At 32.4% G+C, this 24,965-nt stretch overlaps 3 protein-coding genes across 3 annotated transcripts; all 3 read right to left on the bottom strand.

Annotated features, from left to right (window-relative positions):
• Window positions 1–597: 597 nt before the first annotated feature.
• Window positions 598–5,172, bottom strand: LOC107930873 (F-actin-capping protein subunit alpha). Its single transcript, XM_016862634.2, has 10 exons — window positions 4,829–5,172; window positions 4,544–4,659; window positions 3,774–3,863; window positions 3,508–3,572; window positions 2,649–2,810; window positions 2,406–2,484; window positions 2,201–2,278; window positions 1,755–1,829; window positions 1,640–1,675; window positions 598–1,014 (listed from the first exon to the last, which is right to left on the bottom strand). The coding sequence occupies exons 1-10, from the start codon at window positions 4,932–4,934 to the stop codon at window positions 907–909; spliced, it is 915 nt and encodes a 304-aa protein (XP_016718123.2). The 5' UTR covers window positions 4,935–5,172; the 3' UTR covers window positions 598–906.
• Window positions 5,173–7,560: 2,388 nt separating this feature from the next.
• LOC107930939 (ATP-dependent Clp protease proteolytic subunit-related protein 3, chloroplastic) lies at window positions 7,561–11,610 on the bottom strand. Its single transcript, XM_016862707.2, has 10 exons — window positions 11,209–11,610; window positions 10,510–10,611; window positions 9,908–10,030; window positions 9,468–9,527; window positions 9,219–9,315; window positions 9,037–9,110; window positions 8,812–8,865; window positions 8,629–8,712; window positions 8,298–8,419; window positions 7,561–8,066 (listed from the first exon to the last, which is right to left on the bottom strand). Exons 1-9 carry the CDS (start codon window positions 11,497–11,499, stop codon window positions 8,324–8,326), a joined length of 981 nt encoding a protein of 326 aa, XP_016718196.1. The 5' UTR covers window positions 11,500–11,610; the 3' UTR covers window positions 7,561–8,066; window positions 8,298–8,323.
• A 1,266-nt stretch (window positions 11,611–12,876) lies between these two features.
• Window positions 12,877–21,148, bottom strand: LOC107930929 (uncharacterized). Its single transcript, XM_016862690.2, has 10 exons — window positions 20,910–21,148; window positions 18,342–18,539; window positions 17,135–17,641; window positions 16,293–16,511; window positions 15,909–16,139; window positions 15,381–15,605; window positions 14,826–15,059; window positions 14,391–14,654; window positions 13,761–14,054; window positions 12,877–13,633 (listed from the first exon to the last, which is right to left on the bottom strand). Exons 1-10 carry the CDS (start codon window positions 20,976–20,978, stop codon window positions 13,079–13,081), a joined length of 2,796 nt encoding a protein of 931 aa, XP_016718179.2. The 5' UTR covers window positions 20,979–21,148; the 3' UTR covers window positions 12,877–13,078.
• Between the last annotated feature and the right edge of the window lie 3,817 nt (window positions 21,149–24,965).

A 24,965-nucleotide genomic window follows, 5' to 3' on the forward strand; every position in this document is an offset into this window, starting at 1 on the left:
TTTCATTTTGAACAATTTATTTGTTTCTTTTAACTTTTTTTTCTCTATTTTTCATTCTCTTCTACTTTTTCCTCTGTTTTCCTCCATTTTTCATTTGTCGAAACTTGTTCACAAGCTAATCTCACTCGAAAAATTTTAATTGTTCAAAAAATAAAAAGTATAAGGCCTAATTTTAACAAATAGAAAACATAGAAAAATTGTATTAAAAGAAATGAAAAAGGGAAGAAAATAGAGAGAGAAGAAAAAGAGAGAAAAAAAAGTTAAAAAGAACATAAAAGAATATTTTAAATTGCTCAAAACGAAAAAAATATGAAAATTGATTGTAACAAAAAATTAACCTTCCATGTCAGCTTATCGTTAACCGCAATTAACAGCTCAGTGACTAAAATATTACAACGCAGTAACATAAATGACTAAAACGTAACATTTTTAACTATAACATAACATTTCAAATATAAATGACTAAAATGTAACTTAAGATAAACAAAAGTGACCATTTTGATTGTTTACCCTATTTTTTAATTAAAAAAATTGCTATACCTATATTTTTTTATTTTTTAATTAAAACTTGTTAAACTTGCTATACCTATATGTATATATACATATATTTTTTGTGTCTTACATAGATTTAATAAAGGAGGAATTGTGTTCAAAGAAAGCTTGCTATACATAATAATACATGATGATGGCTTGTAAACAATGATGCAATTGAGATTCTCACATGAGAACTCAACCTGCACATTAAATAACAGATAAACTCTAAAATTCATGGTTGTTGGGAGCCCAACAAACAATTCTAAACTCTAAGAACTGCTCTAAAAAGTACAGTCAGGTGACCGTTATCCTGTCGAACTTGATTTTATGCATTAAGGGAATTGACTTTCCATGCGTTTTGATCTTTTATAGTCACTTCCCAATTCCGAGTTCTTCTGATATCTCTCTTTTCAGGCTGAATTGCCTAGTGCTACGCCACGGAAATAAGGTCCGAGTAATCGGAAGTTTCCTCCGAAGATCCTGCATTACACATAAGTTTTTAAGATCACTAGTTGCTTTTCTAGGGATTGCTTTAGACATATATTCAAAATGAACATCAAGGGATAAATATCAAGAGCTCATAAGCTACTCGGATTGGGTTCGAAAAAATTGAATTTGGCTCGGTCATTGTTGAGTCAAGCACATCAAGCCTAATAAAGTAGCTTGACTCAAGTAGCTTGTGAGCTTAACCTTTTTTGCATTTCAAACTCGAGCTCCAACACAAATAATTGAGCTTGAAGTCAAACATAAGAACGTAGCTCATTATTTTACTACAAAGCAAGCCTAATAAAGTGAGCTTGAGCAGTTCGATCTTTATCTTGAATGGAGCTCGAGCTTTAAAGGTGAAACTTGGTCAAGTCTAACTTTGAGACGGGTTCAAGCCCCAGGTTCTAACAACTTAAGCTCAACTTGACATGATTAGATGCATAGTTACATGAAACATGATATAAAGTAGCATGATTGAGATACATGCCGTATACAGTAATACCTTAAATAAAACGAAAGTTGGATCTAACAGCAACATGAAAATAAAAAGATAACATAGCTGAATTCAAAAGGTTTTCTCACACTTTTCAGCTCAAAGACTTTACAAAATAAAACATACCTTGAAGGTGTTATCTGACAACTTAAAATAAGATTCCTGCATTATACCTTAAAGATCAGTAGAGAATTCCAGAAAACTCAGACATTTAAAATTAACCAGATATATCAAAAACAACCTCAAGAGATGCCATGTATGCTGTCTCATGGCGGCGAATGAGATTAGCTACAGAAATTGCAGTATCATCGGGAGACTGAAACAAACACAGTAAGTAATAACCATATGAAAACAATTATAACATGACATGGTAGCATGTTGCTCGGCTCTTCACACTTTATGAAGTACATGTGTATGATGCATATGCAGAAATGAGTGGAAACATGATCCAAGGATCCTCCAAATATATGGAAATCGTGGAAAAAATTGAACACACCCTTATCCGATACTCACACATGAGTTCAAGTAACATAGGTAGCATGAGGTCAGAACATTTGTTGTTAACACACTGACCAGAAGCCAGAAGCAGCATATAATAAGCCAACAAAATTGAAAACTTCGATGCTAATAAGTCTAAAACTTCTATGATCCTACAATATTAAAAGAGATTGGGGTCATTGTAATAACCTGAAACATTGTCGAATCTCTACATTCATGTTTTGTATCTAATTGCACATTTCCCTCCTCAAAATAGTGCGCACCAACCTGAGAAGAGAAAGAACCGACCTGTTGTAGCTTTATGTAACTTAATATGTATTCAGATCCAAAACTCAAGATGAAAAGGGTAACCAATATGCCACCATGCATGACATCATAAGAAATATTGAAATACCAGCAATTTGCCATTTAATTCCAGCCTTTGAATATCATCTTTGAACTCTATGTTCCATATTGTCCGCCAACTTCCATTGCTAAAAAATACGAAAAGAGTCTTTATTAGAAGATAAATAGCCACATGTCAATCTGACCAACATTGACCAACTAATAGGTGGTAGCCAGATAGCTAATTGATAATACAATCAAGCAATCACTAGAAAAGTTACTGCTACATTGTGGTCTAACAAATCTCACACACCAAAAATTTTGGGGGCTAAGTCGAGCGGCGGCAATCACTACAACAAGGTCAAAATCAGATCCAGGTTCCTCCACACCTTTTCCATTAGTACAGTAGACTGAACAAGAACCTTTTGGATAAGCTTCAGCAACATACTTCAGTATTTCTGCTTCTAGAGCACAGCTGGAAAAAAAAAGGGGAATTCATTACATGTAATTGAAGTACTGCACAAAGACATGTGCCCTAACCCTAGCTATAAACCATCACTGAGTTTTGCTGAGTTTTTCAAAAGAGAAATTACGGATTCTTCTCTCTTCATGATGCATGCTTGTTCAGTTGTTTGAGCAATGACAATGAAAACCATGATAGAATGGAGACCATATCCTTAATGTGAAAACTTATTGAACTTTTTACTTGTTGGCAACAAAACAAGCAAGTTTATGGTTCCCAGGACAGTCCTGAGGTATGGAGTCAGTCAGAACCCAGGACAGGATTGTAGGACAGCCACAATTAAATTCAATTGCGCAAGAGACAAAGCCCACATGCTAAGCCATAAACCTTAGAACAGAGTGAATAAAGAAATTTATTCCATCTCTATCAGATAGGTAAGCATTAACAGTAACAAAGAGGTACAAGTCAGTAGGAACTTGAGACATAGGATTTTGCCAATTTGGACTAGCTGGTGACAGCAAACACGGAATAAATTAGATCAAAGGAGATTCTAATCAGAAACCAGCCAATGGAAAAAATGGGCACTTGAAATCTAATGATCCCAATAAATAATGTCAACTATATTAAATTTTACAGAGAAAAATGCTCATAATAGCTTATAAGGAACCAATTAAGAATAATATCAGTACATCAGAATCATAAAACATACCGGTATTCCTCAACATATGCAGAAGGAAGCTCCTCATCAGTAGCAGGTCTCACCTTTGTACAAGCCTGAACCATTTACGACATCACGACATAAACATTTAAATCAACTGATACGAATTAATACGCTAAGAAACAACACATCAACAGGAAGAAAACTAACCTATAACCTACTTGCTGCTAAAAATTTCTATTTCAGGAAAGGATATCAGCTTTGTATGGCAATAAAAATGTAAAATCACAAGATGCATTCATAAGGCTAAAAGGTACCTGTTTGACATGGTCGACTATGGCAACTTGGGCAGTCTTGGGGTCTAGATACTCGTTATCCTGAAGCTCCCCATATGATGTAACCAACACCTGAAGTCCAATAAAAGAAAAAATATCACAATAATTAAAATTGTTTTATAACCAAATTCAATGAAACTAGCATATCAACAAACAGACCAGATACTGAAATTTGGTAAGAGTAACAAGCCAAAATGAGAAATTGAGTTAATCAGATGAGTATTGTACCATAACCGAGTGAAAAAAGAGCCCAATATCCTAACCGGAAAATGATAGAAATGAAGCATCTTAAAATACAATGATTGATACACATTGCCGCTAAAGCAGACAGCAAATACACTCTTAAATGGCATATAAATCTTGAAAGTTAGCCTTATGACACTTACCAAGACAAGCTCACAAACAATCCAACTAAAACTACACTACCAGGGACTCTGGCTCTTCACATTTTTCTTGAAATATTCATATCGTATTCGTATCCTTAAAGCATATGAAAATCTTGGAAAAATATGAACATAAGTGTATCAGGTCCACGTAACATAGGTAAAGCATGCACAATTCGACAACAAATGTAGCTCTTCAAAACAATAATGCATGAACTAAATTCCAGGCAATCCGCTCACATTTCTGAAAATCTAACCAGCGGAAATGTCTAAATATTGCTAGAAATTTGAGCTAATCATTAAAAAAAAAAGCTTGATTTTCAAATTAATATAGAGAATAAGAAAAAATTAAGGATTTCCAAGACTTACATCACCGAATCCACCAGGCATTTTGAGGGAAATGAGGTGAGATTTGTTGTAAACGGGAAACGCCTCCGATGCCGCCTCATTATACACATCATCATCATTCAAAACCAATTTTAAATCTGCAAAACATAAAAATAAATGAAATAATCAAGAAGATATACCGAAATTCAAATTGTTCGATCCAAAATCAAACATGAATTTAAAATCAAAACAAAATAAAGAGTATAACTAATTCATCGGGAGAAAGGAATGGCAATGGCGAGGCTAAATCAACATGGAATTAAGAACCTTTGGAAACATATTGGATTTCTCCAGCGGGAGCGTTTACGAGGAACCATTTGGCGATTCCTTTCTTTTGATCATCGCTCAGCTCTGTTTCTTCTTCTTCCGCCATAACTTTTTACTTTTCGTGCTCTGTAAAAATCAAATTTTAAAGAGAGGGAGAAAAAAAAAAGGGATTAGTATTTGATTGGAAGGAAAGCTATGGAAAAATGAAAGAGAGCACAAGAGAGAGAGGGAGAGGATAATGAGTAAGAGGCTTTTTCTTTCTGGTTTTCTGGTTTTCTGGTTTTCTAGTTTCCGCCACTAAGTTGTTGTCAACAAAAACGCCGTCGTTTTGTCCAAGGACAAAAACTGTACGCCGTCGTTTGTTGACTTACAAGTTTTTTTTAGGTTAAAATCTTCCGTAGGTCCCTAAACTCTTCAAATTTTCGAAATTTAGTCCATTTACTTTTATTTTCAGGAATTTAGTCCCTCCACTTTTCTTTTTTATGGAATAATCCCTCTACTTTACAAATTTCAAAGTTCGAGTCCAATTGGTAACCCTATTAACTTTTTTTTTATTAAATTTGTTGGTAACATTTTTAAATTAATTTTTTTTCACTTGGTAGCAATGTAGTTAAAAAATGACGGTCTAATGAACATAAATTTAACAAAATAATTTTAACACTGTTAGCAGTTAGACCTAAATTTTGAAAACTAAAAAGTAGGATGACTAAATTCAAAATTTACAACTAGTATAAAGACTTATTGCATGTTTTAACTTGTTTAAGTATAAGTAATAATTCACATTGCAAATATTTATAACTGAAATCAAGCATTAGACTGATGATCGAAATATATTCACATAGTTTAGATAGATGAGACTCAAATATAAAATTATTGTACCTTTAACCTTTTTCATAAATTCATTAAGTTATATTTCATTATATGAAGCAAGTATCTATCTGTAAATTGTTTTATTGAGTTTGTCATAAATCACTTCAACACCAATTCATTTAAGAAATCACATAAATTGATTGAGTCTTAGCGTAATTAGCATGGGCATTGTTTCCAATACAGGACGTGGATTCAAGTGCACTAAAACGCATGATCCTTTTATTTATGAGTTGGGAAGAGGTTATGCCTAATTCTAATAACTATATCAAAAAGAACAAATATGATCAAAACTTATAATAAAATTATTTAAAAACACAAAAAAATATGTTTTTTACTTGAACCCAAACATGTTTAACCATAAACATTTTTCCATTCTACCCTATAACATAATTCTTGATTTTTTTTATGAATATAACTTTAATATAATGTTTTTGTTTCACCTGAGTGCAACAAAATCTATGAATATTTTTTTAAAATTCATCTAATATTCATTTCAATTTCATAAAATATATATTATAAGTAAATAAGGACAAATGTCTCGTACAAACAAAGGTGAATAAGACTAAACTCTATTACAAATAATAGAGAAAACAATTGAGAATCTCAACTTTGAACCAAACATATTTTCGAAAAGCAAGATAACCTAAACTTTATGATGAAGAAAACAAATCTTCGTTGTTTAAATCAGGCTCCCTTACCGGAAAAGAGAACAAAGAGAGATCCCAAACCCTTTATCACGGCCCTCTTAATTGTATAACGCTTTTATCCATCAAGAAAAAATCTTAATTCAATGAGCTAGTATACAGTTTTTTTTGGCTCTCGTAACAGTGGGAACATCTCTAACCTAAAACAAAACATGCAATAGAACTTTAAACAAAATCGAGTTCCCATGAAAGTTTGAACTCGATAAACCATAAGTCTCTAAAGACTTGAGAGAAAGTAAGTCACCCCAAGACTCGAGCATCATGGCAATCACCCCATGACACCAAATCATAACTCAAACCTTCGGCCAACAAAAAACTATTATTCTGATTGCTTGTCCTCTTCGTATAAAAAAATTGATCAAAATCCAACATTGGGACAAAACCATGGACAATATGGAGGATGGTGAATGGTAATCCTATAACCTTAGATCCGACTAGTGGCAAAGTCAAGGGGTTGGCCTCCTAATGGTAAAATTGCAGTCTCACCTCCCAAAATGATAAAATTTTAATTTAATCATTTAAAAAATATAAAGATATATACGATTAAAATAGTAAAATTACATTTTTACTATCATAAAAATATACAATTTAATTCCGCTAAAAAAAATAGCTTCACCTTTGGATCCAACAATCGACTGGCAGTGAAAGGTAGGCTCCTCCTAACCTTGGGAGTTAGGATGCAGATCGGAAGAACATTAGATCTGACGTCAACTACGTCGAAGCCCGTGACGTTGGCGAAAACAACCGATGACCAAAGAGGTAGCAACAGCGGTGGGAGCAAAGCATAGGTTTTTTGTGATAGTCAGAGGTACTTACATAAATGATTAAATTAACATAATACATTAATTATGTATAAACATTAAGTTTGATTTCTTAAAAAACCTAACATATATTAATCACAACTTTTTTCCTTTCCAGAACAGAATCAAACCGTTTTTCCTCATGCATAGCATAAGTACCATGGATGCCATATACCAAATGCGCAACTTAATTATTATACGTTAGTTCAAAAAGTAAATTAATCTTTCTGTTAAAACTAATCCATGTACGACAACATATAATACATCATATGTAACTATCTAGACATTCCATTAACCATGCTGCTTAATCGTAAAAATAGATGAAAATTACAATTGAAAACATTAATTTGCTCTTTGATTTAATATACAAGGGCTAAATTGCTCATTTTTTTAATAAAAGTAACAAAACACAATCTTACTCCTAATACAAAAGCCTCCATAATACTTTTACCTAAATAGTCCAAAGCAATGCAAATTTTTTCACATCTCAAGAGGGTTTCCCTTTGATGCAATCATCCAAATGTAGCATTAATGATCGTGGACAGTGTTTTCGGTCGCGAACCCGGTTTTTACAATGCTCAACAGTCACCAATGGAATGGAAGACAATGCTACAATTATCAACAATCTGTAAGATTATACAGAATTTGACCCAAAAACCTAAAAAAAAGAAACCATCTTCCTATTTTCATTAAGAATGCCATCAACCTGCAACCTATTCCAGGCTTAAATGGATCAAGTGTAATTCTGTTCAATAATTTAGTAATGGTGTTCCTGCATATTCAACACTCCTCGAAAAAGTCACAAGTTGACCTCTGTTTTGGACGTTATGTGGGTGGCACACCTGATCTAGCTAACGAAACTTCCTGCAGCACGATCAGAAATAACAGTGTTAAAACTTTGGAATGGACAAACATCAAAAGTCGAAGCAGCCTGAATCGGTAGACTGCAGCCAGGGAATATATGGTTAAAACCACCAAAGCTTATTTGACAGAGCATCCGGAATGTTTATGCTAGTATCTCTCCGCTATGAGAGAAAACAGCTCATTTTGCATGTAGAAGAAACGTCCCTAAAGGAAAATGGAGAATTCACTTACAATGACTAGTGTCCACCACCTGGACACTAAAAGCCATCCATGACTTTGATGCCGGCATTCTTGTCCCATTCCTCGGGGGAAGCAACTTCCGCCATTACCTTTTCCTGACCACGCCACAAGATCTGTATCCAAATCACACATCTCAGCTATGTTACTCAAACAAGGGTATGAAAATCGGAAACCTTTATTTTTATAAGATTTTTTCATATATTTAGAGGATTCTTGGAGAATCATATCCCTATGACATATTCGGGTATGCATCAGACACGGACTGCAGATATGAATACTTCAACAAAAAATGATGAACTGCCAAACATATAAGTGCACTTACCTTGTCAATGACCCCAAACTCTTTAGCTCGGTTAGCATCCATATAAAATGGTCTTCTCATCACCTCGGCTACTGCCTCTATCGACTAATGAAATACAAAATCATACGGTGAGTTCTTTTGTTTTTTGTTTTTTTTTAAATTCTGTTTTAACAAACAAGACCAACATAGATTCAGCACACTCACATTTCCAGTGTGCTTGGCCAGAAGTTCCACAAGTGTGTCCCTGTTTATTACCACCTGCAAAAATAAGTTTCAGTCGGGTATTGCAGCTTCGGTTTTTAAGTTGCAACCTCAGAAGAGGCTATCAAAGCCTCCGAAGCCCAAGATGATGAACATTTAAAGGAAAACTTAAATCTACATTCAAATATTATTGTTAAATAGTGTAAAGGATAAGCAGCTTCATGATACCTCTTTGGCACGTATAAGAACATCACTAGCAGGCATCAACCCTGATGATGGGACACGAGGCTGTTGGATCATAGCTGAAATAGAATAGAAGGAAACACTCGAGAGGTTGTATTTGAAAAGATTGCATCATAGGAGAGAGTCAATAAAAGTTTAGAATCACAGACAAGATAACTATCTCGCACCTTTGGCATGAGGCATCATGAACCGTTTACCCTTGGTTCCTGCTGAAAGTAAAAGACAAGCCTGACCTATTGCAGCCCCAACAGCGACCGTATGTATCTGTATGGTCATCAATATTACCAAGTTATTAAGGAATACCACGAACAAAGAAAAAGTAAACTCTCGTTATTGAACAAAGATAATAAAATTCGAGACATCCAAAGAAAACATTTCTTATCAAGACAGAGAAAATGGAAGGAACAAAAATTCACCTCATTTTGTAATTGCATAAGTGCATCATAGATGGCAAAACCCTCTGTCTCCATTCCAACCTGTGGTATAACAGCTTTAAATCATGTAAATATGGACCATAAAGAAAACCGACACCCGCACACATACACAAACATAATAGGATTGCAAATAGGAAGCAGAAGAAACACCACAATGGAGAATGAAGATGCTATTGTTTACGGTTCAGAGCCATTCAGGCTCATATACAGTTTCGTGTTTGCAGGTTTATCACACACGTAATCTACGCAAAAGACCGTGAAAACCTGAATTTTAACACAAGGTGACACGCTTTTTGTCTTATTTGATAGAACTAACGTATGATTCTAACATCTCCAGAAGTTATGAAATACAGAATGAATTCCATCTTGAATAACACGCCTCTTCATGAGTAAATTTAAAGGTACCATATGCAAACGCTCACCGTTTCACCATCATCACGAGTTGTACCGGTAGAATTTATGTAAAGATATATCGGTTGCTTGGGGTCCATCCACTGAAGATACATTAATTCTGCAACTACAAGTTCTGTAACTGCAGGCACGAGCTGAAAGATAAAAAACAGTTAAACCATCTGAACAGGTTACAGTAATAATATAGCAGTAGGAATTAGGAAATGATACTCCGAATCATGAAACTATAATGAAATATGATGAAATATAGGATCAATCAACACTTCTCAAATTTGAAAAAGTGTTGGAAGAAATGTTGGATCCTTCATTTTTATTTCTTGGACCAAGAGATCCATAAATCAGGATCTTAATGCATATAGGTACAAAGGTCCCATGGGAGCAAGAATTTCCGGGAAATGGTCATCTCAAAACACGAAGAAATTTGCAAGAACATAAAAACTAGGACTGCATGAGTGCTAAATAATTGCCCAAAAACAACCATTGAAGCTATCCACCTTGTTTTGCAATTTTATACAATTAATTTCTAATTAATTAAGCAAACGCAGAAGAAAACATTTATAAATTATAAAATTAACCCCATCCCCCCTTCAAATCGGAATTCAGGAACACTTACCGGCATGCCAATGTAAACTATTCTACCATTAAGAAGCAATGAAGGTAAGTCCGGTGGAGGGCTTCTCGGCCTGTGCTCATTGTATGACACTGATCTTTCCACCTAATTCAGTTTTGATGAATGATTAATCACATGAGTTCAGTCAATACAAATTCAATCACTAAAATCAAAAAGCCTAATGCTCTGTCTGGAAACAATACTTAGAAATTTGGATTTCATTTGTTTATGTATAAATTAGTTAAGATTCAATATTATCGCTTCAAAATCACAAAAAATTATAGGAATTTCAAATAATTTGGAAAAAATAACAATGAATAATAATTAATATCATATTTATACATGATCTATTATACAATTTACATCTTTTGAAATCCAAGTCCCCAAAAACAACCAAAATTAATTAATTAAAATATTCTATTATTCCATTCAGAACTTTTAAAAGTTCTATAATTTACATTCATTATGATTATGCTAGGAAAGGTATAAGAACATGAATTTCAAATGAAATTGAAAATTAACCATCAATAATCATTAATATTACATTTATTATACATGTTCTATTATACAATTTACATCTTTTGAAATCCAAGTTCCCAAATAAAACCTAAATTAATTCATTATATTTTTTCTATAATTCCATTCAAAACAATTCAAATTTCAGACGATTAATGAAATTTTAAAATAAAAAATAGAGCTTACTTGAGCAGGAGTAGCCATAAGCTTGGGGGACTCAAACAAGTCCAAAAACGGCGGCGTGTCGGGATTAGCCGAGCTATTAAGAACCGCTTCGGGGGAAGAAGACGCAACGGAGGCAAGCTTTGAAAGAAAAGGGTCCTTAGGGTTTATCGGAGGCATGGGGATTTTGGCGGCGTTTTTGGCACCCAAAGCTCCGCACCTAAGCTTCAAAGCCTTTGTTCTTCGAACAGTTCGACATGAAGAAGCTGAAGACAGGATTGTGTGAGCCACTGGCGCCTGTAAAAAACACGACATGGTTTCTGTAGATTTGAATTTTGGGTTTTTTTTTCTTAAAAGTATTGTGTGGAGTTTTAGAGGCAGGGGAAAGAGCTTGTGTCTTTTGAGTTCAATATCTGGAAACTGAAGTAGTTTAGTTTGTCGAGCGGGTCGGGTCGGGTCTATAATAGCCCGAAAATATCCATTACTTGGATTTGGATTTGGGTTGGGGGATTTGTCTAATACTTAAAAGGCTTATTTGGGGCTGGGCTTTTAAATTATATCTCAATTCTCAATTTAGTATTTATTAGTACTTAAAATATTACTTCTGTATCAATTTATCGACATCTAATGTGAGATTTTATTATAGTGAGATCTCGTTGAATTCTTTTTAAATCAGCGGTTGTGGTTAAAAGATAAAAACGAGAAGATTATAGTCATTTGATCGATAAGAGACTAAAAAATTGTATTGGTGATTTGGACCCTATTAAATCAATTATCAAATACGTTGCTTTTCTCTCAAAATCATTCTCTCTTTTAATGTTGCAACTAATTGAATTGGTTAAAAAAATAAAATCATGGTTCTTAGTACAAATCCTATGTGGCATGATCAACCTTTGATTATTGTTTCTTTTTTCTTTTTTATTTAATCCATTAATTTTAAAATTTTTCATTATAATAAGATTTTTACATCCAATCAGCTTAGCTTTAAAATATCAATCAATGAAAACATAAGATTTGATTTGATATGCTCTTATTTGACAATGTATACTTTTGGGGATAAAATGATGAATTTTTTTACAAGAAAAACAATGAAACAAAATGATTAAATGATTAATTAATACAATATAAAATGCAAAAATATAAATTTGTATAATTCATATTAGATTATTGCACACCCACAGTGTGGGTGAAGAAGATTTATCTAATAAATATATTTATTAAAGATTTATGTAAAAATAAAATAACTCCTTAGTTAAAATGATAAATTTGAAGGTTTAATAGTATTATTGGTTCAAATGGATATATTTTTATTGATTTATAAAAATATAAAAACAAAAACATTCTTATAATAATATAATTTATTTTGTAAAAAATAATAATTTTTTTATACTTTCTTAACTGAGTTACAACTTAATTGACAAGTGATATAAACTCAAATAAAAAATTTATTATAATAGAGATAATATTAATTATTAATACATTAAAATATGATTATAACAGGTGAAAATACACAAACACTATAGTAATAGCAAAATCATTGGTTACTATCAAAATGTTTATATATATATACACATTTTTAAAACTATCCATACCCCAAACCTCTAGGAAACCCCTGGAAAAAATCATTACATTAATTTAAATATATATTAATGATGTGACTAATACCAAACTAATTTTGAGGGTACGACGAAAGAAAAAGAAGAATAGAATAGTTTTTTCTTCAATCCATTCTGAGGCCTGGATTAGCTTACCTTAAAAACAAATCTAATAATTTCAATGAAAAAGCACAAACAAAATGGAGAAAATAAGTTATTGATACGTGAAAATCCGAATCCATAGATGTATATATTTCTGCCACACGATATTATATATTACCATATAATCATCATGTAAACTAATCAGATTTCCCTACACTGAACACCTTGGCGATCTTCTGGGTAGGAACCACTGGCAAAATCGAGGCAACCTTGTAACCCTTCTCGGCACCGGTTGCCACCGTCTGGTTATACTTTTCGGTGAAAAAGGCGGCTGTCGGAACAACTACCGAAGCTACTTGTGGAAAGAGAGGGATTTTGTTCAGTGTCTGCCAAATCGAAACAGCACATTTTTCAACTGTTGGCTCGACCACGGTGAAGACTGATTTTGCCAATGTCGAGGCGCCCTTCACCACTCCGGAATGTTGGACCTCAGCAGGCTTTTGGGCGGCTGCGATCGGTTTGGATGCGAGTTGTGTGAGGGATCCGGTGTTCTTTACTCCAGCATTAGACAGACCTTGAGCTACCCTGGGAGCCTTTTGGGCAGCTGAGATGGCTCCGGATGAGATCTGCTTGATGAATCCTGTGGCGGAACCAGTGGCCATTCCTAAAGTCTTTTGGGCAACTGAGGTAACTTTGGATGAACGCTTGAAGAGAGGAGAGATAAGACTATCGATCTTGGTCGTGGCTTCAACCTACAATAAAAATAAATAACTCTTCAACCTCATTCCATTTGCTACACATTATCAGACTTGGTATACTCGCATTTTGTCTTGAATTCATAGTTTTTAGCTACGTTGGTATACTCGAGATAATGCTTACCGTTCCAGCATGCTGGACATCAGCCACCATTTGAGCGCCTGGGATGGCGTTGGACGAGACCTGCTTGAGGAGTCCCGAGGCAGAGCTCAGCAATCCAGTGCCTGGCAACCCAGTAGCCAAACCTCCCACTCCTGGAAGACTTTGGACAGCCGAGAGGGCTCCAGATGGAACAAGATCATCAATCTTACTCAAATCACCGAGCTTACTCAAACCTCCAAGCGTACTGAAATCGCCAAGCGTGCACAAATCTCCGAGATTACTCAAATCGCCAAGCTTACTCAAATCACCTCCAACCTGCAATAAGAACAAAATAAGATTTCTCGAATCTCTGTTTGTTTGATAGACATAATCATTCAAGCTAAAAGGATCCGTAATTTCTGTCCAAATCACAGTTTTGCAACACAACCATGAACTTCCACAAACGATTTTAAAACGCAATTTTAGTTAAAGAAATTAACAATCCAAACAGTTAAGAATTTAGAAATCCAAATTTTAATTAACATTTTCGATATCACAATTATCTCGCTGCCTCCAGCGACACAGATAACAATTCAAGTTATTACTGTTGCTTTAGTTATTCCCTTTGCTTGTCAAATATTATACCAAATAAAAGAATGGAACAAGCATTACCTTGTCAATTATATCGAAAACTCCAGCAGGGACACCAAATAAGTTTACGAGGACCCATCTAAACAGGCTCTTAAACATTTTCGCAAAAATCTTCTGATACACGCTAACAACCACTCGCTCAATAAAGTCGATGACTGGCCTTAATGGTCTCAACATTTTCTTAACTTGAAAGTAGAATTTGACTGCACGGAGAACTGCAGCTTGCACAGTTACAAAGTATTTTAAGTATTTTAAGTACTTCAGCACTTGTAGCTCTTCAGGAATCTTCAAAACCCCATCAACAACAAGAAAAACATACGTTAAATAATCAGTAAAGAAAAAAAATTTACTGACACTTCGATTGATTACCCAAAGGTAGAAAAATAAATATAAAGACACACAATGAAAAATGCCATAAGAAAATGCAAAGAGAAGAACTCTTGGGGCAGAACTCACCAATCCGGAATTCTTGGCCTGACTAGCCACACCTTCAACAACCAAGATGGCTCCGGATGAGATCTGCTGGAGGAATCTAGAGGAGGTGCTTTTCACTCCAGTACTTTGGACCTCCATAGTAGGCACATCAACAGTCAGTCCTAAAGCATTATTGGCAGCCGAGGTGACTTTGGATATTGCCTGCTTGATGACTGGAGGGAGAATACCATCAATCTTAGTCACAAATTCACCAATCTACAATAAACATCATCAATCGTAGGATGTTATACATCAATTGGACATTTGAGCTAAAAATACTTTAGTTTCCATTAAACCACAGTTTTGCAACTCGAGCACAAACATTCCCGACCTTTAAAAAGAAGCAATATTTTGTTAAAGAAAGTAACTTTTCTAAAGGGTTTTGAAATCATAAATTTTTTATTTCATTTCCAATATCACAACTATCCCACAGCACCCCGCCAACCCAGAATCTCAAATCTTGTTATTGCTCTTATTTCCCTTGCTTGTCAAATTTATACCAAATAAGAAGCCAAATTTAATGAAAAAAGGCTTTACCCAGTCATCAGCAAATTTGAACAGGTCGTAAAGGGAATCAAAGAACGTCTCGAAAATAGGTCCAATCAAGGCTTTAACCATTCTCTCAACTATCTCAATAACAGGCTTCAATGGTCCTGACATTTGCTTCAGCTTCGTATAGAGGTTGCCGAACCACAAAATCACATGGATGACAGCTAGTTGCAGAAATGCCAAGTATTTCAGCTTCTCAGTTTCTTCTTTAACCTTCAAATTCCAATCAACAAAAAAGAAATTAAATGTATATCAACTAAGCAGTTCAAAGAAGAAGCCCCAACTATAGGAAAAATAAATAAAAAAGGAGAAATGTTTAATTATATAGTAAAAAACGAAGTCGTGTAAGATGTTGTAGTCTCCTTTAGTCATGACAGAAACCACTGGGTTTGAAGCCTCTGAAGATGCTCAGAAAATTAAATTTGCGCTGTGTCAAGAATGATAGTTGTACACTATATTTTAACCAAGGGACATGAAAGAAAATGCAAAGTAAAGAAATCCTGAGACGGTGCTCACCACTCCACCATGCTTCAACTCACTAACAACACCTTGGGCAGCCGAGATGGCTTGGGATGAGACATCCTTGACGAGTCCAGAGGCAGTGCTCAAAATTCCACCATGCTGAACGAGAGAACCTAATCCCGTAGCCACTCCTGCAACCTTTTGATTGGCTGAGATAGCATCAGATGAGACCTGCTTGATGACTGAGGGGACAAGATTATCGATCTTAGCCAGAGACTCACCAATCTGCAAAATGCAGAAAGAATCCTTGAATCTCCTAATCATTTTTTACTTTTGGTACGCTCAAAAATGAAATTCATTTCTCATATTGTCTTAGATTCATAGTTTTATACAATTTGTAGCCACAGAAATAAAATGAACTCTTGAGGTAGCACTCACCGCTCCAACATGATGGACCTCAGTAGCCACACCTTGGGCAGCCGAGATAGCATCAGACGAGACCTCCTTGAGGAATCCTGTGGCAGTGTTCAGCAATCCACCATTCCCAACCTCAGTAACCACTCCTGGAACATTTTGGACAGCCGAGATGGCTTTGGATGAGACGTTCTTGATGACTGGAGGGGCAAGTCGATCAATATTAGATAGCGATTCACCAATCTGAAATAAGAACAAAGAAGATTTATTGAATCTCCTTTCATTTGATAAACATCATCAATCTTAGGGTACTCTGTGTGAATCATCATTTGAGCTAAAATGTTATGTTAAAACCACAGTTTTGCAACTCAAGCACAAACTTTCCCAACAGTTAATGACTTCAAATCCAAACATTTAAATGGCATTTAAATATCACAATTCAAATTTTGAGTACACAACAATAGAAAAATAAATAAAAAAAGTAAAAGAGAAATGTTAATGAAAATACCAATCTATGTAAAACTTGGGAGTCTCCTTCGACCCAGACAGAAAATGCTTTTTGAAATTTGAGGAAATTTTGCTTTTCTTTAAGAAACTGAAGTGAACAAGGATATATTGCTTTCATTGTGGTGTTGAAATGTGAGACAGAAGAGGAAAAAGAGGATCTTTCATATAGGCAGTGAACGATGGAGTAGATTAGCAGCCCTTTAAGAAACACCAAATAAAAGTCATTTTATAAAGCCTTTGTAATGCTCAAAAAATAAAATTTGCTTCTCATTTGTCTTGAATTCATAGTTTATACTAGATTTTCAGCCACATGAAAAGAGAGAAAATACAAAGAAAAGAATTCTGGAGTTAGTGCTCACCAGTCCAGCATGCTGGACATCAGTAGCCACATTATGGGCAGCTGAGATGGCATCAGATGAGACCTGCTTGATCAATCCAGAGGCAGCACCGAACAGTCCAGAATGCTGGGCCTTAGTAGCCACTCCTGGAGAACTTTGGGCAGTCGAGATGGCATCGGATGAGACCTGCTTGATGAACCCAGAGGCAGTGCCCAACAGTCCAGAATTCTGAGCCTGAGGAGACCCTTCCCCAGACCCTCCTGGAGACATTTGGGCAACCGAGATGGCATCGGATGAGACCTGCTTGATGAATCCAGAGACAGTACCCAACAGTTCAGAAGGCTGAGCCTGAGGAGACCCTCCCTCAAACCCTCCTGGAGTTTGGGCAGCCGAGATGGCATCGGAAGAGATCTGCTTGATGAGTCCAGAGGCAGTGCCCGACAGTCCAGAATGCTGAACCTGAGGAGGCCCTCCCCCAGCTGCTCCTGAAGACATTTGTGCAGCCGAGATAGCTTCAGATGAGACATCCTAGACAATTGGAAGGACAAAACGATCAATGTTAGTCACAGATTCACTAACCGGCAATTGTAAGAAGAAGATGAGGAAGAAAAATTGTTGTATCTCCTTTCATTTGCTAGACATCATCAAATTTTAGGATACTCTTTATTAATCAAACCTTCGAACTAAAAGGTTATGTAATTTCAGTTTAAATCCACAGTTTTCCAACTCAACCACTAACTTCCCCGAAGATTTAACTGTTCCAAAAGGCTTTGAAATCACAAATTTTCAATGGTATATTAATATCGTAGTACCAACAATACAAATATACGCGCATATAAATAATGGAAATACCATCCCTTCTAAGAAGTTGAAATCTCCTAAAAGCATGACACAAGTCATTGGGTTTGAGACAGTAGGAAAAAGTTAATATATCAAAGAAAGCATACATAGCTTTCGTTGCAGCATTGAATTACGGGAGAGAAAGATAACAAAAGACGTCTCTTCGTAGTACTGAATTCACGGCGGCGACTAAGAAGCTAAGAACAAAAAGGGTCAGCTAACCACACGATATAAACATCACCCAATCACTTAATAAAGCCTTTGGGATGCTCAAAACACTGAAATTTGTTTCTCATTTTGTCTTGAACTCATAGTTTAATCACAGGAAAACAAAGGAAAACGCAAATGAATAAAAAGAAAAAAGAATTATGGAGGTAGCAGTGCTAACCGTTCCAGCATGCTGGAGCTCAGTAGCCACACCATGGGCGGCGGAAATGGCGTCCGATAATATAGGCTTGATAATTCCGTGACTATGGATCTCGGCAGCCACATCACCGACCACTCCATGAACCGTTTGGTGGACGGTCGAGATAGCTTCAGTGGCACCCTTTAAGTTTAACACCGGAGGAACAAGACGATCACCCACCTACAAATAATAAACAAAAGTATTAACTATTGTATTCCTCGCATTTGATCGGTATCATCGATGTCAGAAATCCAAAACAGCACATTTCGCCGCAATGTTAAAGAGGATACACTTCTTATAGAAGAAAAAGAAAACACTTTTGGCAGTTTAAAATTAGTTTTTAGAAATAAAGGAGTTAAGTCAACCAAAAGTACTCACAGTATGACACTCGTTCTAAATTCATGCTTAAACTTTAAAAATTTTAATTACATTTTAAATTATTTATATTATATCAATAAGCTCCTTTCATTATAAAAATTATCAATTTAACTATTACATGAGAAATCATATCTTATATAACATAATTAAAATTTTAAAAAGTTAAAAAAAAAGAATTTGTAAAAATGGATTTTTGTAAAAATTTTAGTTTTGAAATTTTTAAAACTTTTATAAAAACTATTGTTCACTCTCTCTTTTTCCGTTTCTACGTTATTTTTTGAGTTTTTAATTTTAAAAATTATGTGGTAACGTTTTATTTTTCTTGAAATTTTCATTTTAAAGTATGTCGTACAAGATATTACGTGTCATTTAATAGTTAAATTAATGGTTTCAATAATGGAAGGACTTGATTGATATAACATCTATAGTTTTGAAATGTAATTAGAACATTATAAAATTTAGAGACCAAATTAAAATGAGAGTCATAGTTTGAGAATATATGATGCAATTAATTCATAAAATAATTTTATTATCTTTAAATATTTATCTTTTTATTATTTTGATACTGTTTATATTCAATTAATTCCTAATAGGTTAATACCAATTAAAGGTGTATTTAATAAACAAAAAAGTTAAGTATTGAATTTTTAGTTATGAATATTATAAGCATTGGATTTATATTTTAAACCCGTTTGATATATTAGTAAAACTAAACAATGAATATAATTATTTTATTTGATAATAATAAATTTTTATTTTATAATTTTAATTTTATTAGTACGGTGTTATTTATTTTATTTTGAATAGTTTTATAAAAAAGTTAAAGGCAATAGTTTGAATATTTTAATTTTTAATCAAATGAAAAAATAATTTATCTAAAAAATAAAATCAACATACTATTTTTAACATTTAGTGATAAGTAAGATTATATTTGATAAACTAAAAAATTAAGTGTTGAAAAATATGTGTTGAAAAAATAAATATTGAATAATTAAGGGTTATATTAACATTATATTAAATAAAAATTAATATAATTATTAAACACAATTAAAATATTATATGTCGAAAGTTTTCATTTTCAATAAAATAAAAAATATTTGATAAGAGCTTGTCTGTTACATTATAAATTTTTAAATAATATTTTTTACCAAACGTTTTATTCACACTAATTTCATGCCCATAAATGGTGATGAATAAAAATAATGTAAAAATATTTAATTATGACTGATTACTTAAGACACATGCATAGAGTTTTGGATAAATGACAAAATACAAACGTTAAAAATTATAAAAGTTTGGGTTCAAATTTTACCGTGGGTATATTTTCCTACTTTTATATAAAAAATATAAAATAAAAAAATTACCTTTAAAATAGTATAATTTATTATGTACAGGAAACGTATTTTTATCAATATCTAATTGAGTTGTCCACAAGTGTTTAATTTATACAAATTAGTACACTTTACTATGTATATAGTAAGTATATTTTATTATTTATCCAATTGAGTTGTTATTGATTAACTCGTAATAATCAAATGTTTAATATATAAAATATAATATAATATAATATATACGGTATAGACTAATAAAATATAAATTATATTAATAAAGAATGTATGAGAAATTTTAAAAATCACCTTAAAAAAAGAAATTTAAAAAATGTATAAATAATTAATAAAGTAAAAATGTAAATAATGAACTAAAAGTACGTTAAATAATAAAAATTGGAAAGTATTTTTTTTATTTTTTCTTTTAAATTGAATTATTTATATTTTTTAATGTCATTTTTAGTTTAGCTTATTTATTATTTATTTAATAACTTGATGTAATTCATTAATAAATTTTGGTATAGTATGAATTCACTTGTGACATGATTTTAATGTAGATTAGATATAGATATAGATATAAATATTTCTCCTGTCGATTTTTTTTTAACTTTTTTTGCGATCTAATCTTAAAATTATTTCAATTTATATATTTACCGATTGTTTAAACAAATATTTTACGACGTAGATTCTTTTCTAAGCGAAATCATTGCTGAACTACATTTCTGTTAATCGAACATATGAACTTAAAAAACTGTATTTTATTTATTTTTTTGAAAAACTGAAAGCAACGTAGATCACAATGAAGTTTCCATCAAAAAAATAAGTAAAAGGAAATTGAAAATACCTTATCATGTAGGAAGTTGGAGTCTCCAGAGTTCCCTGGATGTGGAAGATTCGAGAAGAATCGAGACATTAAAGCAACCTCTGAGCTTCGGAGATGAATTGAAGATCGAAGAAATAATGATGAAAACGAAGGGAAGATTTACTTGCTTTCCGTTTCCGGCGTTGAATAACGAGAGAGAAAAGTGAAAAAGAAAATGGAAAAATGGTGCGTTTTATAGGAGAGATCGGTGGGGACCGCGATATAAGCTTTGTTTGGAATGAGAGAAAGTGGGGGGAAAATCAACACTGAACTCACTGCATTTTAATGTGATATTTTTTTAAGTTATTAAATAGGTTAAATTACACTAGTAGTCATCTAACTATTAGTAAATTTATTTTGGTCACCCAAATTACACAATGTGTAAATATTGAGGGTTATTTTTTAGAATCAAAACTAAATTGACACAATGTATAAATGTTGAGAGTTAAAGTTGTTATTATATCAATTTTAAAAGTTTCCTTTTTTAGACCAAAAAAGATAAAATTTCATAGTTGGGTGATCCTTGTGTAACATTTCATAGTTGGGTGACCTAAAAAGAAATTTACTAATAATTAGGTGACCATCTTGTAACTTTTTATAATTAAGTGACCAAAAGAGAAATTTACTAATAATTGAATGACTACTAGTGTAGTTTACTCTTTTAAATATAATATATCAATTTTAATTATTATTAAATATAAAAATAATTCTAACCCAAGTAAAAAGAAAAAATATTGTTTAATCCAAATTCAACCCTATTCGAAAAGTCAATAACTAAAATTATTCATACTCGAATCCGATTTGACTCAGAGATCAATTATTTTGAATCGAAAATTAATTTAAAACCATCCAAATTTAAAAATGATTTGAACATGAAACGAACACAAAAATCTCAAAATTTAAAATCAGAATAGTCCAATTCCAAAACAATCCAACTAGAAAACCACACAAACTCAAAATTAATTAAACCTAAAATAATTGTGCTTGAAATTTACACAAAACTAAAATATTATAAGATGAACATAAAAATTACATTAGTGATGCAAAAAATATTGTTTAAGTAATATTAAGCACACCACTACCCTTACAAAATAAGAATATAATACAAAAAAATAATTAAAATAAATTCATGAAATGTTTCACAATATATATAATTTGTATGAACAAAATAAACCACCACAGTCTTTTACAAAAAGTTTGAAAATAAAAAACTTATTTAAACCTTATTATATAAAAAATATATATAATATTCATATAAAATTCAAGGTAAATTACACTGATAGTCATCTAATAATTCAATTTAAAAAAGATAGCAGCTTTAAATCTCAAATATTTATACATTGTGTCATTAAGAGATATCAAGTTATCAGCCATTTAGAGTATAAGAAAAACAATGTATTTGGAGATTATTTAATTTAATAATAAGCAAAAATTTTAAAATATATTTGTTTTTATTTCTAATTTACACATTTATTTAATTATATTTTAATGTAAAAATATGATAAATTAGGTAATATGTAAACGTTTTTGAGTTATTTTTAAAAAAAATAAAGACTAAATTGACACAATATATAAATATTTGAGGGTTAAATTTGTTATTGTATTATTTTATAAGTTGACACATTATCTTTCCATTAGCCATTAACGACGAGTGAACAAAAAAATTTAAATAATTAGTTGATTATTTTGTAACTTTTTATAAATAGATGACAAAAAATATTAATAGTTGGATTACTGCTCATAAAATTTACCCTAAAATTAAATATCATAATCAAATAAGTCAATAAAAACAGGTCGAATCCGGTTCAGACATGAGCATGTAAGAATTGGATCGATTAAAGAAGTGTTAATATAATTTTTAGTCCCTAAATTTGATAATTATCTTCACTTTAGTTTTTACAGTTTTCTTGGTTCAATTTGATACTTGAATTTGTATTTCATCAAAATTTGATAATATGATACTATGACATTATATTATATCATCACTTAAAAAAAATTCAGAGACCAAAATAGACTTAATTGTCAGCTTCAAATACCAAAGTGGTCGGGAAAAAAGATTAAGTATTAAAATGAACCTAATTATCAAGTTGAAGGACTAAAAATTATATTAACCCATTGACAAACATAGTTGCTTATCTTTTATATTTTCCTACAGATAATATTTTTTCTCTTTTAAAATAATTAATTTTTCTGTTTATTTGAATATCATCAATAAGCAATTAAAAAAGTTTGTCGTTTGTCGGGCCTCTTCCCACCTAACTGGCAATAAATATGAAATATCCATAAATTATTTATCATATTTTTCCGTTTATTATTATTATTATTATTATTATTATTATTATTATTATTATATGTTTTACATCTTATCTTTAATTCATTATTTTTACTTTGTCGCTAGTAAAACAGTTCAATTGACGGAGTTCATTTTTATTCTTATTTTTATTTTTATTTTTTTTAATTTGATATAACTTAAAATTGTAAATTCATTTATTCAGTTAATTTTAAATTTTAACTTGAGATTTTAATATTTATAACGACCCAAACTCAACTTAAATCTAATTTAAATATAAGGATAAACTACATAGATAGTCATCCAACTATAAACATTTTTCATTTTAGGCACTCAAAATAAAATATCTAAAATTTAAGCACCCACGTTAGATAGTTCAGTCATTTTGATCACTCCTGTTAAAATTACAAACGTCAAGCTATTGTGACAATTAAAAAATTGATATAATAACATATTTAACCCTCATCTTTTTATATATTATATTAATTTAGTCAATTTTAAAAAATTAACCTCAAATTATCCTAATTCTTTAAAAATCAAAGAAATGTATAAATATATATAAATATTTTCAAAAAAATATAATAATAAATTTAAATTTTATATTTATATTTACATTTACATTTATATTAACATCAAATAAATATGTTATATTAAAATCAACCCAATACAAAGAGAAAACGAAGAATCGGAAAAATCCACACAAGCTAAGGTGGAGACTAGAGATAATCATGGGTTGGGCTACCCGGCTCGCCCGAAAAATGGGAGGGTTCGGATAAAAATATAGACCCGAAATATGAGTTTAGGCAAAAAAAGAGGCCCCGTTTAGAAAACGGATCGAGCCTTGGGTAAAACTTTTTGGCCCGGGCCCCGCCCGACCCGAATTATATATTAAATATATTTTTTAATCAAATATACTTTTTAAAATTTAATATGCTATTTTCTTTTTAAAATATACTATTTTGGTGTTGTAAAATTTAATATGAGCCGGGCTGGGCCGGGCTCAGGCTTAGCAATCTTCTTTCGAGTCAGGCCCAGATAAAAATTTTAGGTCCATATTTTGGGTCGGGCCGGGCCCGGGCCTAAAATTTTATCTGAGCCCGACCTGAACCTGGCCTGGCTCGGCTCGGCCCATGATCATCTCTAGTGGAAACTCACACATCAGCATTTACACATTATAAGACTCTAACCTAAATTTTAACCTAAATTTTATGACTCAAAGGCTCCACCTTAACCAACAAACTAAGACTTCATCAATTATGATAATTTATTTATTGAAACATCAATAATTATGTAAATGTGACACATTCATATATTTGTATTATATTTATATTATTTTCTTATATATTTGTATTATATTTATATTATTTTCTTACATCATGCTTTTTTTAGGGCAAATGACTAAAAAAAGCCCTTTTTTTCAAAAATTGTCAAAATGGGCAAATTATTTAATTATTTATCGGAATGGTCCATTTTGCGCGAAATCGCGTCAACGTCAGCGCGATGTCAGGGTACGCGCCAGGAAATCGCGTCCACATCAGCACGATTTGCTTACGTGGACACAAATCGCGCCCTCTAGGACGCTATTTGCTGACGTGGATGAACAATTTCTCATTTTTAGCTTGTAAAACTTTGAAAGGCCATAACTTTTCGCTCGGTTATCCGATTGAGACGAATTTTTTTTATTTCGAACAACTTTTCGAGATCTACGCGTTGACAAACTACCGAAGGTGGTTTGCCACACTTTTCAT

The sequence above is a fragment of the Gossypium hirsutum genome, chromosome D11 (assembly GCF_007990345.1).
Source record: "Gossypium hirsutum isolate 1008001.06 chromosome D11, Gossypium_hirsutum_v2.1, whole genome shotgun sequence".
Lineage (NCBI taxonomy): Eukaryota > Viridiplantae > Streptophyta > Magnoliopsida > Malvales > Malvaceae > Gossypium > Gossypium hirsutum.

Bases quoted from the DNA above. Each gene is read 5' to 3' on its own strand.
- LOC107930939 (XM_016862707.2), bottom strand. From the start codon at position 11,499: ATGTCGTGTTTTTTACAGGCGCCAGTGGCTCACACAATCCTGTCTTCA. The intron at 9,528-9,907 runs GTGAGCGTTTGC...GTTATACCACAG, and splicing joins CTCGTGATGATGGTGAAACG to GTTGGAATGGAGACAGAGGG. The intron at 8,713-8,811 runs GTGAGTGTGCTG...GTATTTCATTAG, and splicing joins TGGCCAAGCACACTGGAAAT to TCGATAGAGGCAGTAGCCGA.
- LOC107930929 (XM_016862690.2), bottom strand. From the start codon at position 20,978: ATGTCTCGATTCTTCTCGAATCTTCCACATCCAGGGAACTCTGGAGAC. The intron at 16,512-17,134 runs GTGAGCACTAAC...TTCTTATTTCAG, and splicing joins ATGTCCAGCATGCTGGACTG to ATTGGTGAATCGCTATCTAA. The intron at 14,055-14,390 runs GTAATGCTTGTT...TTCTTATTGCAG, and splicing joins TTTTCGATATAATTGACAAG to GTTGGAGGTGATTTGAGTAA.
- LOC107930873 (XM_016862634.2), bottom strand. From the start codon at position 4,934: ATGGCGGAAGAAGAAGAAACAGAGCTGAGCGATGATCAAAAGAAAGGA. The intron at 4,660-4,828 runs GTTCTTAATTCC...TATGTTTTGCAG, and splicing joins AATCCAATATGTTTCCAAAG to ATTTAAAATTGGTTTTGAAT. The intron at 2,485-2,648 runs GTGTGTGAGATT...CGTATTTTTTAG, and splicing joins CTTAGCCCCCAAAATTTTTG to CAATGGAAGTTGGCGGACAA.